Genomic DNA, 16869 nt, shown 5'->3' with positions numbered 1-16869 from the left:
CCCACGGATGTCCTCTGGGGAAATGATGGAGAGGGAATGCAGCAGCACAAACCACATCCCGGGATTTACAGAGCTCAGGGTGACTCCAGCAGGGTCAGGGATGGAACAGGATCAGCTTTAAGGGACCCTAAATTTCCCCCCTCTGGTTTTCCATCCTAACCAAGGGACCAGCCCGGGATTCTCTGAGGGTTTTGAAGAGCAGTGGGTTTGAAAATCTCCCCGTGGTTCAGGATGTCTGGAGCTCCCCCAGGACAGGGATGTGCAGGGCAGCATCTCCCTGCTCACCCCGGCAGCTCTGGGCACCTTAAAAACCCAATTTTTGAGGGATAAAGATCAACAATTTGGATCTTTTTGAATCTAAACGAGCTGTTTGGGAGGTTTCTGCCCTGCTGCTGCCGCTGCCATGCCCTGCCAGGTGCTGCCTTGGCTGTGAACTTTGGCAGCTCTTGGGTAAGAGCATGAGATAACCAGCAGCAGATTTATCAGCAGGGACAAAAGACTGAAACGGAGTTGGGAAAGGGGAAAAAAGAAAGTCGCGGGGGGATGGAGATCCACGAATAATTTTAGAAATAAGCTGCAAGTTGCACAGTCACAAAGCGGAGGCTGGAATGCACTTTTCCAGAGTTTGTAAAGACTCATTTAATTTCTATAGAAACTGAGCAGCAAACAGGTAATTTTCTCTGCAAATTGCTTCTATCACCTCTGGAATGCTCTGCAAGAGCAATGTATTTCCCTCGTGTCTTCTTAATCCCCTGTTATTTTCATTATAAATTTAATTAAGCTCTTGTAGAGAACATTCCATGACATACGAGCTGAGTTTTGTTTTTCTGCCGGAGCGGGGACAGAAAGGAGCTGCTGAATTATGTGGCAATTGGATTTCTTTTTTCTTTCTGGGTAAATATTTCAAATGACACCGAGCAGGGGAGTCATTTGCTGAATCAATACAGCTGAAGCTGAGGGAAGGAGCTGTACGGGAAGGTCTGAGCATCCCAAGAATTCCTTCCAGCCAGGCCTTTCCTCCTTGGACAAAATTAGGGAATATCAAGAGCAGATAAATCAGGGAAATGCCATGCTTTTCTGTTTTTTTTTGTTTGATTGTTTGTTTTTTGGTGGTTGCAATAAAAAAGTCCATTTTTTAAAAACTCCCTGCAACCCAAAATGCCACCAGTATTTCATTTCATAACCTGCCCAGCTCCCCATTTCACCAATGGCAAATGTTAAAAATGAATCATTTCATTACAATTTATTTTAAACGGTATCTGAAGGCTTTGGTGCCAAAGCATAGTGAAAAACTGGGTTGGAATACCATCCACACCAATACTTTAAGTTAATTTAAAATGAAAACGAAATCAGTAGAGGCTGGGCCGTTTAACCCCCCTTTTTAACCCGTTTAATCTCACGGTTATCAGGCAGTAACAGCTCCCCTGCAGAGCTGGGGTTGTTTGTTTCTATTTCAGCCTCTTCCCAGCTCGGGGCCATGACAAGTCATCCTCCCACCAGGCACGTTCGGGGACGCTCAGGAGTCACAGCAGGGCTGTCACAAGGGGATCAAATCCACCGAGATGATGTTTTTCACAGGGGTCATCAAGCTCTGGAACATCTTCCCGAAGGAAAACCAGGAATTATTTCCCCTCCCCCAGAGACACGACTCGCACCTTGACCTGCAAGCAGCCAGATCTCGTGTGTGATTATTCTGGAATTTCTGTTCCCTGCGCTGCATCCATTTCAATACTCTCTCCCAGTGATTATTCCTTCCTGCCTTGTTTTATTTGATTCTCGTTGCAGAAAGGAGATGTCAGGAAATCTGACACGTTGCTGTGCCAGCAGCAGGTGAGAATCTCACGATTCAATTCCCACCTGTGCCAGGGCCATTTTACACCAATTTTCTCTGTAGGAAAACATGGAATAAAAGCAATAAAAGCTGTGTGTGTGCTGTGCACAGCTTCAGCACTGCCTGCGTGAACAGGGGCTGCATAAATCCCTGCTCAGGAAGGATTCAGGAGGAAAGCATTGCCTGAAGTATCACCAAGCCAAAACGAGCTCGGAAAAGAGCTTGTCATCAAATAACTTCATTTCCTTTTACTCTCTCGGTGTTCACGCCTAAAAACTTCCATTTAAAAAGGGGAAATATTTCTCTGTGATCAGCAGGTGAGAGGAAGAGCTGCTTTAAGGCTTCACACCTGATGTGGGAAAGCTCAAGCCGCGAATTTCCGAGCCGAGGGATTTACAGATCTGTCCTTCCCGGGATAACCCTGGGCCTGGGAGGCTTGGCATCGTTCAGAGTCCTGCTCCCAGCTTTGCCCCCCGAGCCCTCCTGGCCCTGGAGCAGGGCGATGATGTTGTCCCGCTGGTGCCTGACCGCCAGCTGCAGGGCCGTGCAGCCGGCGCCGTCCTCCACGTCCAGCCGCGCCCCGGCCTTCAGCAGCGTCTTGATGATGGCCATGTTGCCCTTGAGCACGGCCAGGTGCAGCGGGGTCCAGCCCACCGTGTTGCCGGCGTTGACGTCGGCGCGGCACTCCAGGAGGTTGATGACGCTGAGGAAGGAGCCCCTTAGCACGGCGAAGTGCAGGGGAGCCCAGCGGGCCCTCTCGGCCGTGTTGGGGTCGGCCCCGCAGCGCAGCAGCTCGCTGACCACCGCCTCGTCCCCGTAGCGCGTGGCCAGGTGCAGCGGCGTCCAGTCCATGCCGCCCTTGGCGTCCAGCCGCGCGTGGCTGCCCGTCAGCAGCCGGATGATCTCGACGTGGCCCTTGAAGGAGGCCAGGTGCAGCGGGGTCCAGCCTTTGTCCGTCCTCAGCTCCACGTTGGCGCCATACTTGATGAGCTTCTCGCAGATCAGGTACTTGCCCCTGGCCACGGCCAGGTGCAGGGCGCTGTAGTGGTTCTGGTCCAGGCTGTTGACGGAGATGCCGTTCTTCAGCAGGTACTGCACCACCCTGAACTTGCCCCTCTCCACGGCCACGTGCAGCGGCGTCCTGAGGTTCTTCTGCTTCCTCTCCAGGTCGGCGCCCTGGCTGGCCAGCAGCTTGACCAGCCCCACGTGCCCGAAGCAGGCGGCCACGTGCAGGGCGGTCTTGCCGTCCACCTCCTGCGTGTTGGGGTCGGCCTGGCGGGACAGCAGCACCCGCGCCACGTTCTCAAAGTTGTTCTGGGCCGCCAGGTGCAGCGGGGTCCACCCATCACGCTCCTGGGCGTCCACCCGGGCCTGGTGGTCCAGCAGCAGCCTCACGGTCCTGTCGTCGCCGTGCTGGGCCGCAAAGTGCAGCGGGGTCCAGCCGTCCTCGTCGGCCGCGTTGGTGCGGGCGCCGTGGCGGATGAGGACGGAGCAGAGCTCGGGCAGGCGGCGCTGCACGGCCAGCAGCAGCGGGGTGCAGCCGCTGCCCCCCGCGCTGTTGGCGCCCGCCCCGCAGCCCAGCAGGAAGCGCACCTTGCCCACGTTGCCCTGCAGCACCATCAGCTGCAGCAGGGTCAGCCCGTTCTCCTGCAGCCTGCCCGGCTCCTCGGGTGCCGGATCTTTGGGCTCACTGTGAGGAGGAGGGACTGGAACCTCCTGCTGGTCCTTTCCTAAAGGCGGGGATGCAAAATGGGGAGGAAAAGAGTGAAAAACTCCTGAGAAGGCAGGGATGTTGGAACCCCGAGCACTGAGGATTTCAGGCTTTCGTGTGACCCCCAAGCAAACGCTGCACTGGACCTGAGGCCTTGGAACAGGCTCCCAAAATGGAGTGATGGCACTGGGGCTGTGGGTGTGGAGTTTGAATACGAGTGTGTGATGTCACAGAGTGGAAAACTTAGAGTTTAAGGGTTTAGTATATAATAATGTACATGGAGCAAGATGGAAGATTTAGGGCCGTTTCCTACCTTGTTAGCAGAGCTCACAGCTTGTGAGACCGTGCTATAGATAAGAATTAATAAACCCTGAGTCTGAACACAAAAACTGCATTTCCCATTCTTTAATCCTGGCTCTGACAGAAGATAAGAAGATAAAACCCAACATTTTTATTGTGTCCCATGTGAGAATCAAACTCACGGCCTTCAGAGAGGGAGAGCTTGTGACTCTTCATAGGATGACACAAGATTAAGTCACGTGAGAGAAAAGGAATGTAAAATAAGGCCAGACACACACTGGGACATTCGGCCTCGCTCTCCCACACTATTTCCTGAACAGTTCATTTTCCTCAACTTAAAATGTCACCCACATGGAAAACCTAACGAGCCACACCCTTCTACAACAACACAGACAATTTTATAGCTTCTCCTTCTTTAATTTTCAGTTCTAAAGCCAGTCCCCTACTCACCCCCAGTCCTGGTGTCCCGGGGGAAGGCGAACTCCTCTTTGTCACCCTTGTTTTCAGAAAGGAGGAAAGGAAAAGGGTAAGACAAAGGCTTTGTTTGCATCCTGTAATGTTTGCACAAAGTTCTTTGCCGCTGCTGTGCAGTTTTGTGCCATCATTTGAGAGTTTTTTAGCCCATCCTGTTTTTGCACCCCAGACTCAGCTAAGCCAATCACGACACAGCAGGAATGGGGGAGCCTGGAGATGATCTCTGGGTATCCACGAGCTTTTCCTCCTCGTGCTCATTTGCTCCCAAACACACACATATTCTGCTTCCTGACTGCAGGGCAGCATCCCAAAATTACTTTTTTTGTTGTTTAGGGACCCCCTGAGCCCCTGGTTTCTTGCAAAGCTTGGCAAAACCCTCCAAACAGCAATAATTCCCAGCTCCTATCTCTTCCTATTTCATACCCATAATTACTGCAGTAGCTGGGATTACATTGTGGCTATCCAGAACCCTGATTTTTTTTCTTAGCCAGAGAAACATGGGAATTTAAAACTTTTTTTTTCTTTTAACTTCTGTAAGAGTTGTTCAAACTGGAACATCCTCAGTTTTGGGCCACGAACAGAACCCTGTGATCCCGTGCTTGCTTGAGTTTCTTTCAGAGGCTGAAGCCACCATGATAAACCCACTCCACCTGAGCAGATCCAGAAAAGGGTTTTCCTCTCGGACTATTTATCATTTAGTACATTTGTTAATTAATTTGCAAGTGTCTTATCCCCATAAATGGATTACAGAGGTGCTGGGTGCACGTTTGGGAGGGGAAACAGCCTGGCAAGAACAAGGAGCAGACCCAGTGGGATTTCCTGGTGGCCCAGGGGGGTTCCCTCACCTGCTGGCTCCTGGAGATGGCCGGTTTGTGGGACATCTTCCTGACCAGCCTCTCGTTCTCAGGGTCCTGCACCAGGCTCTGGATCAGCGCCAGCAGCACGTCTGTCTCCACTGGGATATCTGCAGGGCACAGCAGCTCAGCTGGGCAGGCTGCCCCGGGCTCCAGGACCCACGTGGGAAGGGAGGGAGAAGGGACGAAGGGGATGGGTGACAGCACAAGGGCACCGAGCTGCCAAACCTCGGAGACGTAACTGGGAGAACTGGACACAAACTTGTCCCTGCTTGTCACCCCGTGGCTAATCCACGCCCCAGTCCCACCTGCAAAGCTCGGCCGTTGCTTGGGGTCCTGGTGCCAGCACCTCTTCATCAGGTCGAGCATCTGGTGGCACTCCCCGGGCCAGTCGTCCCTGACCAGCTCCAGCCCCGGCCTCTTCCCCGCCGCCACCTTGACGATGATGGCCATCATGTTGGCCCCTGGGGAAACAGCACAGCCGGGGTTTGCCCTGGGAAAAGGGCTGGAACAAACATCCCACAGGTGCAGGGCTGGTGTTTACCTGCGTAAGGTTTCTTCTGCATGAGCACCTCCCAGATGACGATGCCGAAGCTGCGGGAGAGGAGAGGGCATTGAGTGCACTTACTGCTTCTGCCTTCCTGGGAAATGGGGAGATTCAGGACAGAAGGTCCTCAGGAGGGGAGGATTTCATCTCCCAGAGCAGAAGGGTTTCATCCCCCAGGCCTGAAGGGTCAGGCCTGGTGATTCTGCCCCATTAGGAGTGGGGTCATCACCCTCCAAAGGGTCTGTGCAGTGACTTGGAGCCTTTCCTGCCTAAGTCAGGCTCTCAGTGCCTTCTTTCCACTTTATTCACATTGGGGATTAAAGCCCTTGGCTCCTGCAAGTTCCTGTGGCCGTGCAAATCTTCCTTTCCCTTTTCCCTTGGGCTCTCCTGTGCTGTAGAGGCCAAGGAGCTGAGCAATTTCCAGACATGGGCACGGAGCTCCTGTGGGTGTGCTGCAAAGCTCCTTGCCCAAAATGACAAAGACCAAGTTGAAATCTCTTCTCCGCCTGTCCCCGACCAAAATGAAGCTGAAAGCTGAGGCAGATAAGCCAGTATTGTTTAAAAAATGTTTAAAATTGTTTTCAAATCAGTCTCAGCAGCACTGGGAGTTCTGATTTCACTGGTTTTTACAGGAACTGGGTGTGAGGGCACCAGGGCAATGCAGCCTGCAGCTCCTTTGGGAGGATGCACTGGGGTGATGATTATCCTCAAAGAATCCCCCTCCCTCTCAGTCTCCACCACTGAGCTCGGGGCACCCCCGTGTGCTTCCCACGTTCTACGAGGCAGAAAACCAGAATTTAAGCAAACTGAGGCAGAGTTCCAGCCCCCCTTGCTGTGTGCCCTGGGCCAGCCCTCACCTGTACACATCGTACTTGATCCCCGGGGGTTTGCTGTTCTGCAGGAACATCTCGGGGGGGATGTAGCTCAGGGTGCCCCTCAGGGCTGAGCTCTCGATGTACTGCATCCTGCTGGACTGCTCCATCCACCTGGACAGCCCAAAGTCGGAGATCTGCAAGCAGAAGCAGGGAAAATGAGTCCAGCTGGAGCCTGGAGTTCCCAGTGCTGGCCCAGACTCCCTGTGTGATCTGGAGAACACCGTGTAATCTCACCAGCAAACCCCCCCCGAGGTCAACCTTTCATGGAGTGTTCCTGAAGAACCTGATTTTCTGGGATTCTGGACCGGCTTGGCAGAAATAACCTCGCTCTTACTGGAGAAGCAGCAAACCCAGCACTGGGGCCATACCTTGACGTGCATGTTCCCATCCAGGAGGACGTTCCCTGGCTTCAGGTCCAAGTGCAGCAGGGGAGGGCTCATGCTGTGCAGGAAATTCATGGCCAAGCCCATCTCGTGGATCACCCGGAATTTCAGCTGCCAGGACATCCTGTGGGTGGGCAGGATTCTCTCCAGGGAGCCCCTGGCCATGTATTCCATCACTATCCCCAGGGGGCTGTTGCACACCCCGTAGATGGTGACAATGTGCTGGAATTTGATTTTCTCCATCTTGCTTGCCTCCTCCATTAGGCAGTTCATGCTGGTCCTGGAAAATTGAGAATAAAAAATAAAAAAAAAAATACAGTGGGAGCAAGAAATGTTATCAGTTGATTCACAGGCTCAGTAGCTCTGTGGTAACTTAGTGATACCCAGCCTTGCTGGGCACTGCCTACCCCAAAACAATTCATCCCAAATTCCCCCTTGAACTGGTGATAATGCTGCCACACAGTGATCTTTTGCAGACCAAAACCTGACACAGAAGGTGCTGTGCCTTCCCAAAACGAGGTTTATTTGGGCAAAATCAGCCACCATAGGGAAAAGAGATGAAAAACTTGCACCTATTTCAATCCTCGGCAGTGAGGACACAGAGCCTGTCCTTGTCACACGGGTGAGATGGCTTTAAACTGCCACAGGGCAGGGTTGGATGGGAGACTGGGGAGAGGCTGGGCTGGAATTCCCAGAGGCTGCCCCATCCCTGGAAGTGTCCAAGGCCAGGTTGGAGCAGCCTGGGATGGTGGAAGGTGCCCTGGCCACGGCAGGGGTGGGATGGAATGAGCTTTAAGGCTCCACCCAAAGCACTCTGTGATCCCATGGAATTCCGGGAGTTTCCCTGGCAGCAGGATGCCAGGGGCAGGCACAGCTCCTGCAGCTCCACCTCTGCCTGCAGCTCCTGTCCCTGGGCACGGTGACTCTGCTCCCAGGGGAGCCCAGGCACGTCTCTGCCAGCTCTGGCAGACCTGTTTCTCCAAATTCTCCGAAGTTTCCCCTCTCCCGACCTGCTGGACGAGTTTGGGGTGCCCGGGGCGCAGCAAAGTGCCAGGAGCGCCTTTAAAAAGCACACCCTGGGAATGGGGCTGAGCTGCCAGCAATCAGGCCAGGCCAGTAATTGATCTAAAATGGTTCAGCCAAGCGAAATCTTCTGCCAGACTTCCTCTAGCGGGCTCCTCGCAGTGAGACCCACCTGTGGCTTGAGGAATCTCAGGTTTTTACTCCAATTGATAAGACACAGAAGTAAAACTGATTATTTGACTCTTTTCCCCCTCCAAAAACGAGAACAAAATGCGAATGTAATATCTGCAGAGCAAACTGAGCACAGTCCCCGCTCAGCCTGAACTCAGTTGTTGTCAGTAACAAGAAATCACACGAGAGTGAGATTTTCATCCAGGCAGGATCCTTCCAAATGGAAAGGAATCAAATTTTCGATCAAATAACTCCGTCAACTCTGCGGTTTTCCCATCAGCTCTGCCTGTACTGGAGGTGTTATCAGCAGTGGCTGTGATTACCTGGCCCTGCCCCATCTCCAGACACAAGGTGGGCACCAGAGGAGTCTCTGCAGGTGACAGACAGAGCAGGGAGCAGAGGGGAGCTGCAGGTGCAGTGCGGAGAGCAAAGAGATATCTAGGGGCTATGGGAGCAAAACCAGCTGTAAATCCTCTGCCCCTCATCTTCAAACCTGGGGATTCTGGTGATTAATTCAGTTTGATTGATTCCCACCAGCCCCAACGTCCAGTGGGAGCTGCAGAGAGGCCACCAAGCTGTTTTTATCTGTGTTTAAGGTGCTCAGCCCCGGGGTTCAGCCCTGTTTGATGCCCCGGGTTCCTTCTGTCATCCACACACGGGCCAGGGCAAGGCAGAGCCCAGAGCACCTTTGGGTACCCAACCCTCGCCTTCCCAAGCAGCAGAAGCTCTTCCCCGCAGAGTTTTATCCCCAAACCCATCCCGGGAAGGATCCAAATCAGAAGCCCCCAAAGCCATGGGACTGGGCAGAGCAGAGAGCAGAGAGCAGAGAGCAGAGAGCAGAGAGCAGAGAGCAGAGAGCAGAGCAGGGGTTACCTGTCCAGGCTGGAGTCCTGCAGCAGGAACGGGGAACACTTCACTGCGTACACCGTCCTCCACCTCCTGTGCTTCACCTGGTACACGTGGCCAAAGCCTCCGCTGGCCACCCGCACCCAGTCATCCTCGAAATCCTCCCTGCTGAACACGGTCAGGCTGCCCAGGGGCCGGCCCCGCTCCGCACTCATGGCACGGCCTGGAGCTGCTCCTGCCCGGGGAGCTTCTCTGAGCTGGGGAGGGACAGGAGCTGCTCCTGCCCTGCCCGGGGAGCCTGTTCTGAGCTGGGGAGGGACAGGAGCTGCTCCTGCCCTGCCCGGGGAGCCTGTTCTGAGCTGGGGAGGGACAGGAGCTGCTCCTGCCCTGCCCTGGAAGCGTGCTCTGTGCTGGGGAGGGACAGGAGCTGCTCCTGCCCTGCCCGGGGAGGTTGGGATTCACCTGAGGGGAATTTTGGCACCACCTGTCAGCTGCTGATCCGCCAAGAGGTGCATCCTCAGTGTCGCCGCATCCTCAGTGTCGCTGCCTGCAGTTCACAGAGTTCAGTCCCAGCCTGGGAAATGTGGCTCTGCTCCCTCCTATCCAGCACTGGATGGGCAAATCCCCAAAGAATTCCCAGTGGGAAGTGGTGCAGAGAACAACCCTTTGGTGACGGCTCGGTGCTGAGGGTGGGATTCCTCACCCTGAGGTATTGGCACTGCCCGGGGGAAAGGGAGGGGGGGAAAGGGGGCACGGTGATGCTTGAAGGGAACAGAGAAATCCACGGGGCAGAATTGTATGTGAGAGATGTGGAAAACACTCCAGAAAGAACAGAGGAAAAAATCAATCCAGAAGTAGCTGGATGGAGAGGTGAAAAATACTCCAGAAAGATGAAAAACTGAATTTTAAAAACCCCAAGAAGCAACTGGATGGAGAGGTGGAAAACACTCCAGAGAGATGGAAAACTGAGTTTAAAAAACCCCTCAGAAGTAGCTGGAGAAGTGGAAAACACCCCAGAAAGATAAAGAGCAGGAAAAACCCCCCAAACAAGCAGAACTAGCATGAGCCTGAGAAAAAACCTCAGCAGAAACACCTGAAATGTGGTAAAACCGGAGCAGTTCCCTCAGGGATAAAATAAAATCTGCTGTCAAATCCCTGGAAATTGGTGCTTGGAGGAGCAAAGCCTGGTCAGAGCGGTTTAACCCTCACCATGTGAGCACCAGGAGAAAAGGAGTTTAAAAACTCCTGACTGGCTCTTGTGCATTTGTGTCTTTGACTCCTCAGCTCTCTCTGGAGGTAGCTCAGTGTCAGATACAAGGTGGTGCCGATTTCCTCGGTGCTACTGCCATACAAATAATAATTAGCACTGCTGCAGCTTAATTGTCTCACTGCCAGGCAGCCTTGACCTGGCATTTTTAGTTCCGTGGCAGAATCTTGAAGAAATCTTTAGAGGAAGCCTGACCCGGGGGGAAAAGTGAGTTAGTTCTGCGGCGCTGACACGAGAGGCTCTGGCAGTGGACTTTTCTTTTAAGGAAAGAAGGAGGGAAAAAAAAGGGGGGGAAATCCAGCCTTTTGGGGAGGAAAAAGCCCAATTAGGAGGTGGTTGGTGCCCGTTCCCCGGCACTCCCCGGCGGCTGCAGTGATGCTCTGCTCCCCTCCGCTCCCACCTGCCAACACCGCTGTGGAGCCGAGGAGCAGGACCGTGGCCCCGTTCCCCGGGGACAGGCACAGACCAGACAAACACGGCCATGCTCAGGTTTATTGTAGCGTTCAGCAGGAGGGGAGGCGCTGCGGGAACACCCGGCCCGGGCTCCTCTCCCTCCCCGCACTCCCAGGTGTATTCCTGGGCTGGCAGCGGCTCGGGGATGTCGCAGCTCGGAGGGCAGGAGTGCTGCTGGTCATCCCCAGCGCAGGCAGGTGTCCCCAGAGGTGCCTTTCCTCACTCTCTGTCACGGCGCTGCAGCTCCTGTCACACCCCACGAGGTCGCTCAGCTCTCCACCAGCAGCAGGTCCCGGGCAGGATGGAGCAGCCCCGGCTCCTCTGGGACAGGGGGATGTGGGGCCTGGAGGGGGCTCTGCCCTGCCACAGCCACCCCCTAAACCCCAGAGTGGCCCCTAAACCCCTGTTTGTGTCCCCGTGCTGTGGATGCCTTTCCCAGTGCCTTCCAGCAGATCCCAGTCTGCTGCTGGCGTCCTCTGACCATTAGTGGGACCTTGCTGGAGAAAACAGCAGCAGGACTAAAGGGGAAGGAGGGACTTGGCTCCTCAGAGATGAGAAAAGCTGTAAAGCCGAGGGGACACAGCTCTGGAGCTCCTGGGTCCTCACCACACGCCCAGTTCCACCATTTCCCCACCACTTCTCCCTGGTGGCAGCCTCTAGTGCACGGGGCAGGATTTCACCTGGTTCCTCTCTGCTCCCCCATTCCTGGGCCCAGCCCGTGCTGGGCTCTCAGCTCTGCTGTCCCTGGAGCACTACAAGGATTCCTTCTCTACCCTGCAGCTCGTGGAGTGGCTGGTGCAGAAGCAAAGGAGGGAAGGAAGGAGAGGCAGGCTGGGGGCAGAGGTGGCATCTCCTGCCTCAGCAGAAGCTCTACAGAAGCAAAGCGAACTCAGCTGCTTCTCTGGTGGCTGTGGGGGCTGCCGGGGGTCACAGCCCCTGGAATTCTGCAGGCAGGCGGTGTCGGCTGGGCTTGGCTCTGTGCCGCTGGTGCAGCCACAGCCCCATGAAGGCAGAGCCCAGGACGGCACAGCCGGTGAGGGATCCCAGCAGGGTGGGCAGCAGCGCGGCAGGACCGGCCCCTGCACACACACAGAGAGGGAATCCAGCAGTGAGAAATGTTCTTTGCACAGACAAATAAAGACACGAGGAGGTAGGGGTGGTGCCAGTGGGTTTTGAGAAGTCTCTCTTGTTTTACCAGCTCAGTGTCAATCTTTTCTAATAGCTATAAACATTTAATTAACATTAATCAGCTTCTGTGAACACTCCTGACCCATGGCCAACCTCACTCTGCACCAAAAATGCTGCAATTCTTTACAGACAGAGAAATTTCTGCCTCAGTTTTCTCCCCTTTCATCCTCCTAAAGCTTCAGTTCCTTCACAGGGCTCGTCTCCTGGCTGGACACTGATTGACCCCCATGTCTGGGATTCAGGGGGACCAGAGCAAAGGTGAGGAGTGGTTGGGATAAAATCTCATCAAGACGGTTATTAACAATGTGCTGCTTTTCCTGCCGCAGGAGAAGCTGAGCAGAAACCTCTGCAAGGGAAACAAAAGCAGGAGAGCCCCACCTTCCACTGGCTCGTACAGAGCCCTGTTGTTCGTCCTCCAGACGGGCCCCAGGGACACCAGGCTGTGCAGGTGTCCATGGCTGCTCCTGTCACTGGGCTGGGGAGGGAGCTCCACGCTCTCCAAGCAGCCCTGGAATGACATGGAAAACACCTGGAAGTGTCCTGAGCAGGACCTGGGGCAAAAGGGGGAAAAGGCTCCTCAGTGTTTTCCTCCTCTGCTGTCATCCCAAGCGGTGAATTGCCAACCCTGGACCAGCACATATGTAAATCCTGATTCCCTATTTTCCTTTTCTTTGGGATTACCAACCATTCCACAGCATGAACTCCCCTCCTGGACTTTAACAGGGGACTGGGTGGCCAGGGGGTGACCTTGGCGTGAACCAGGTCCTGGTGTGGAGACCCTGGAAGCACCAAATCCCAAACCCCTGCTGTGGGGACAGCAGTACCTGCTCACACCCCGGCTGGCCGGGCAGGCACACCCTCAGCTGGCAGTGCAGGTAGGCCAGCGAGTGGTTCAGCATCTGGAACAGCTGGACGGAGAAGCTGGAGGCTCTGGAGCTGCCGCCCTTCAGCAGCTGGATGTGTCTGCACTCCCAGGGCAGCCTGGCGGGGACAAACAGCAAAAAGCTGCAAATCCCAGCTCTCCCTGCCCAGAGCAGGGTCAGCCCTGCACAAACTCCACAGCCCTGCACCCTCCTCCCAGCCCCAGGAAAATCACAAACCTGCAGCGCTCCAGGCTGGAGCTGCCCTGCTCAGGGGAGCAGCAGAGCTGTTTTGGGAGGTTGGTTCTGCTGCAGTGATTGGCTGATGAACCCCTGAGCTGCCTGGAGCACACACCTCACACCCCGGAGGGTTTACAGAGCCCGGGAACGAATCCGGCTGCTGCCCTGGCCTGGAGCAGAGGGGGACACCTCCAGAGGGTGGGGACACCTCCAGGGGCTGGGACACCTCCAGAGGGTGGGGACACCTCCTGAGGGTGTGACATCTCCAGAAGGTGTGAAATCTCCACAGGGTGGGGACACTTCCAGGGGCTGGGACACCACCAGAGAGGGGACACCTCCAGAGGGTGTGACATCTCCAGAGGCTGGGGACACCTCCTCCAGACGCTGGAATGGGGGTGTGGGGAAGCCTGGCCAGCACTGGGATGTGCCTCCCAGCAGGGAGGTGCTGCAGCCCTGTGGCAGCACCCGGGGGCAGCAGGACGGTTCATTTCCATAAATCCCCAGCGAGGGGGATTTTCCCCCTTCCCACCTGCTGAAGAGGCAGCACTGAGCCCCCGCAGCCCCGGGGCTGGCCGAGGGGGACGCGCAGCACGAGTGGATGTGCAGCAGGGCCCGGCTGCTGTTGCTCTGCAGGGCCAGCAGGGCCACGAAGGTGTCCTGGGGCTCGGATCCCGCGGTCCCCGTGTCCCCTGCAGGGCTCAGGCTCAGACGCACCGAGTGGTTCCCGGAGCCGCACCAGTCGCTCACCATGGCCAGGCTGGGGATAAAGGGGAAAAAGGGAGAAAAGGGGATGAAATAAACGCCGGGCAGGCTGCAGCACCACACCCAAAGCCGGGAGCAGGGGGTACTTGCCCGTCCAGCACGGCGACATCCGAGGGCAGCCCCCTCCTCTGGTGCCAGCCGCTCCGCAGGGCTCCGGGCTCCAGTGTCACCGCTGTCCCCGAGCCTCCAGCTGCTCCGTCTGTCACCTCCCGGGTCCTGCCCTCCTCCTCCGCCGCCTCCTCCGTGCTCAGCGGCAGCCCCTGGGCCGGGGCAGTGCCCGCAGCGCCCAGCCGGGGATGTCCCGGGCTCCCCGGGGACTGCCAGCGCCGCTCCGGGGGCACCTGGGTGAGGTCCCCGCCCGGGAGCAGCTCGGGGCCATCAGCAGCAGGCTCATTAGTGCCCTGATTAACGAGCTCATTAGCAGGGACAGGAGATGCTGGCGGTGTCGGGGGCCGGGCAGGAGGGCCAGGGCTGGAGTGACCAGTGCCCAGTTCCATGGCATCCTCCTCCAGAGGGTGGGACACCTCATCCAGAGGGTGGGATATGTTCTCCAGAGGGTGGGATATGTTCTCCAGAGAGTGGAACATCTCCTCCAGAAGGTGGGATACATTCTCCAGAGGATGGGATACCTCGTCCACAGGATGGAACATCTCCTGCAGAGGGTGGGACACTTCATCCAGAGGGTGGGATATGTTCTCCAAAGGGTGGGATATGTTCTCCAGAGGGTAGGACACCTCCAGATGTTGGGACACCTTGTCCAGAGGGTAGGACACCTTCTCCAAAGGGTGGGATATGTTCTCCAGAGGGTGGGACACCTCCAGATGTTGGGAAACCTTGTCCAGAGTGTAGGACACCTTCTCCAAATGGTGGGATATGTTCTCCAGAGGGTGGGATACCTCCAGAGGTTGGGATACCTCATCCAGGGGCTGGAACATCTCCTCCAGAGGGTGGGATACGTTCTCCAAAGGGTGGAATACTTCATCCAGAGGGTGGGACACCTTGTCCAGAGACTGGAACATCTCCTCCAGAGGGTGGGATGCATTCTCCAAAGGGTGGGACACCTCCAGAGAGTGGGAGACATTCTCCAGAGGCTGGGATATGTTCTCCAGAGGATGGGACACCTCCTCCAAAGGGTGGGATACATTCTCCAAAGGCTGGAATTCATTGTCCAGAGGGTGGGATACCTCATCCAGAGGGTGGAATAACTCGTCCAAAGGGTGGGATGCATTCTCCAAAGGGCGTGACTCGTTCTCCAAAGGGTGGGATATGTTCTCCAGAGAGTGGGGTAAGTTCTCCAAAGGCTGGAATTCATTGTCCAGAGGGTGGGATACCTCATCCAGAGGGTGAGATAACTCGTCCAGAGGGTGGGATACATTCTCCAGAGGGTGGGACACCTCCTCCAGCGGCAGCCTGGGTGGTGCTGGCTGTGCAGCAGACACGGCCGCCTGAGTGTGCAGCTGCCCTGTGGGGGCTGCATCTCCTCCTGCTGCCCCCCCACTGCTCCCCAGCAGCCCTGAGGAGTCGAGCAGCACGGCTGGGTCAGGCTGCACAGGTGGGTCAGGCTGCACGGCTGGGTCAGGCTGCACAGGTGGGTCAGGCTGCACAGGTGGGTCAGGCTGCACGGCTGGGTCAGGCTGCAGAGGTGGGTCAGGCTGCACAGGTGGGTCAGGCTGCACAGGTGGGTCAGGCTGCACGGCTGGGTCAGGCTGCAAGGCTGGGTCAGGCTGCACGGCTGGGTCAGGCTGCACAGGTGGGTCAGGCTGCACGGCTGGGTCAGGCTGCACGGCTGGGTCAGGCTGCAAGGCTGGGTCAGGCTGCACGGCTGGGTCAAGCTGCACGGCTGGGTCAGGCTGCACAGCTGGGTCAGGCTGCACAGGTGGGTCAGGCTGCACGGCTGGGTCAGGCTGCAGAGCTGGGTCAGGCTGCACGGCTGGGTCAGGCTGCACGGCTGGGTCAGGCTGCACAGGTGGGTCAGGCTGCACAGCTGGGTCAGGCTGCACAGTTGGGTCAGGCTGCATGGCTGGGTCAGGCTGCAGAGCTGGGCCAGGCTGCATGGGTGAGTCAGGCTGCATGGCTGGGTCAGGCTGCAGGACTGAGTCAGACTGCACAGGTGGGTCAGGCTGCACAGGTGAGTCAGGCTGCACGGCTGGGTCAGGCTGCAAGGCTGGGTCAGGCTGCACGGCTGGGTCAGGCTGCACGGCTGGGTCAGGCTGCAGAGCTGGGTCAGGCTGCAGAGCTGGGTCAGGCTGCACAGGTGGGTCAGGCTGCACAGCTGGGTCAGGCTGCAGAGCTGGGTCAGGCTGCACGGCTGGGTCAGGCTGCACGGCTGGGTCAGGCTGCACGGCTGGGTCAGGCTGCATGGCTGGGTCAGGCTGCAAGGCTGGGTCAGGCTGCACGGCTGGGTCAGGCTGCACGGCTGGGTCAGGCTGCAGAGCTGGGTCAGGCTGCACGGCTGGGTCAGGCTGCAGGACTGAGTCAGGCTGCACAGGTGAGTCAGGCTGCACGGCTGGGTCAGGCTGCATGGCTGGGTCAGGCTGCACGGCTGGGTCAGGCTGCAGAGGTGGGTCAGGCTGCACGGCTGGGTCAGGCTGCAGAGGTGGGTCAGGCTGCACGGCTGGGTCAGGCTGCACGGCTGGGTCAGGCTGCAGGACTGGGTCAGGCTGCAGAGGTGGGTCAGGCTGCACGGCTGGGTCAGGCTGCACAGGTGAGTCAGGCTGCACAGGTGAGTCAGGCTGCACGACTGGGTCAGACTGCACAGGTGGGTCAGGCTGCACAGGTGAGTCAGGCTGCACGACTGGGTCAGGCTGCACAGATGGGTCAGGCTGCAGAGGTGGGTCAGGCTGCACAGGTGGGTCAGGCTGCACAGGTGAGTCAGGCTGCAGAGCTGGGTCAGGCTGCACGACTGGGTCAGGCTGCACAGGTGGGTCAGGCTGCATGGCTGGGTCAGGCTGCACGGCTGGGTCAGGCTGCATGGCTGGGTCAGGCTGCATGGCCGGGGTTGGCAGCTGGAGCGGCTCTTTGAGCGCAGCACTGACACTGTCACCCTGGGCTGCAGGGACAGCAGTCCCCACTGCTGCAGCCTGG

At 56.9% G+C, this 16869-nt stretch overlaps 1 protein-coding gene across 1 annotated transcript; it reads right to left on the bottom strand.

The window, feature by feature from the left end:
• Positions 1-1990: 1990 nt before the first annotated feature.
• ANKK1 (ankyrin repeat and kinase domain containing 1) lies at positions 1991-9230 on the bottom strand. Its single transcript, XM_066203529.1, has 8 exons — positions 9043-9230; positions 6961-7249; positions 6575-6726; positions 5715-5764; positions 5479-5634; positions 5162-5280; positions 4293-4338; positions 1991-3561 (listed from the first exon to the last, which is right to left on the bottom strand). The coding sequence occupies exons 1-8, from the start codon at positions 9228-9230 to the stop codon at positions 2225-2227; spliced, it is 2337 nt and encodes a 778-aa protein (XP_066059626.1). The 3' UTR covers positions 1991-2224.
• Positions 9231-16869: the final 7639 nt, after the last annotated feature.

Source organism: Chamaea fasciata, unplaced genomic scaffold, assembly GCF_029207755.1.
Source record: "Chamaea fasciata isolate MVZ Bird 193981 ecotype frontalis unplaced genomic scaffold, bChaFas1.0.hap1 SCAF_24, whole genome shotgun sequence".
NCBI classification, from domain to species: Eukaryota; Metazoa; Chordata; class Aves; order Passeriformes; family Sylviidae; genus Chamaea; species Chamaea fasciata.
The sequence above is the reverse complement of the archived record's forward strand: the minus strand, read 5'-3'. Positions and strand labels throughout refer to the sequence as shown.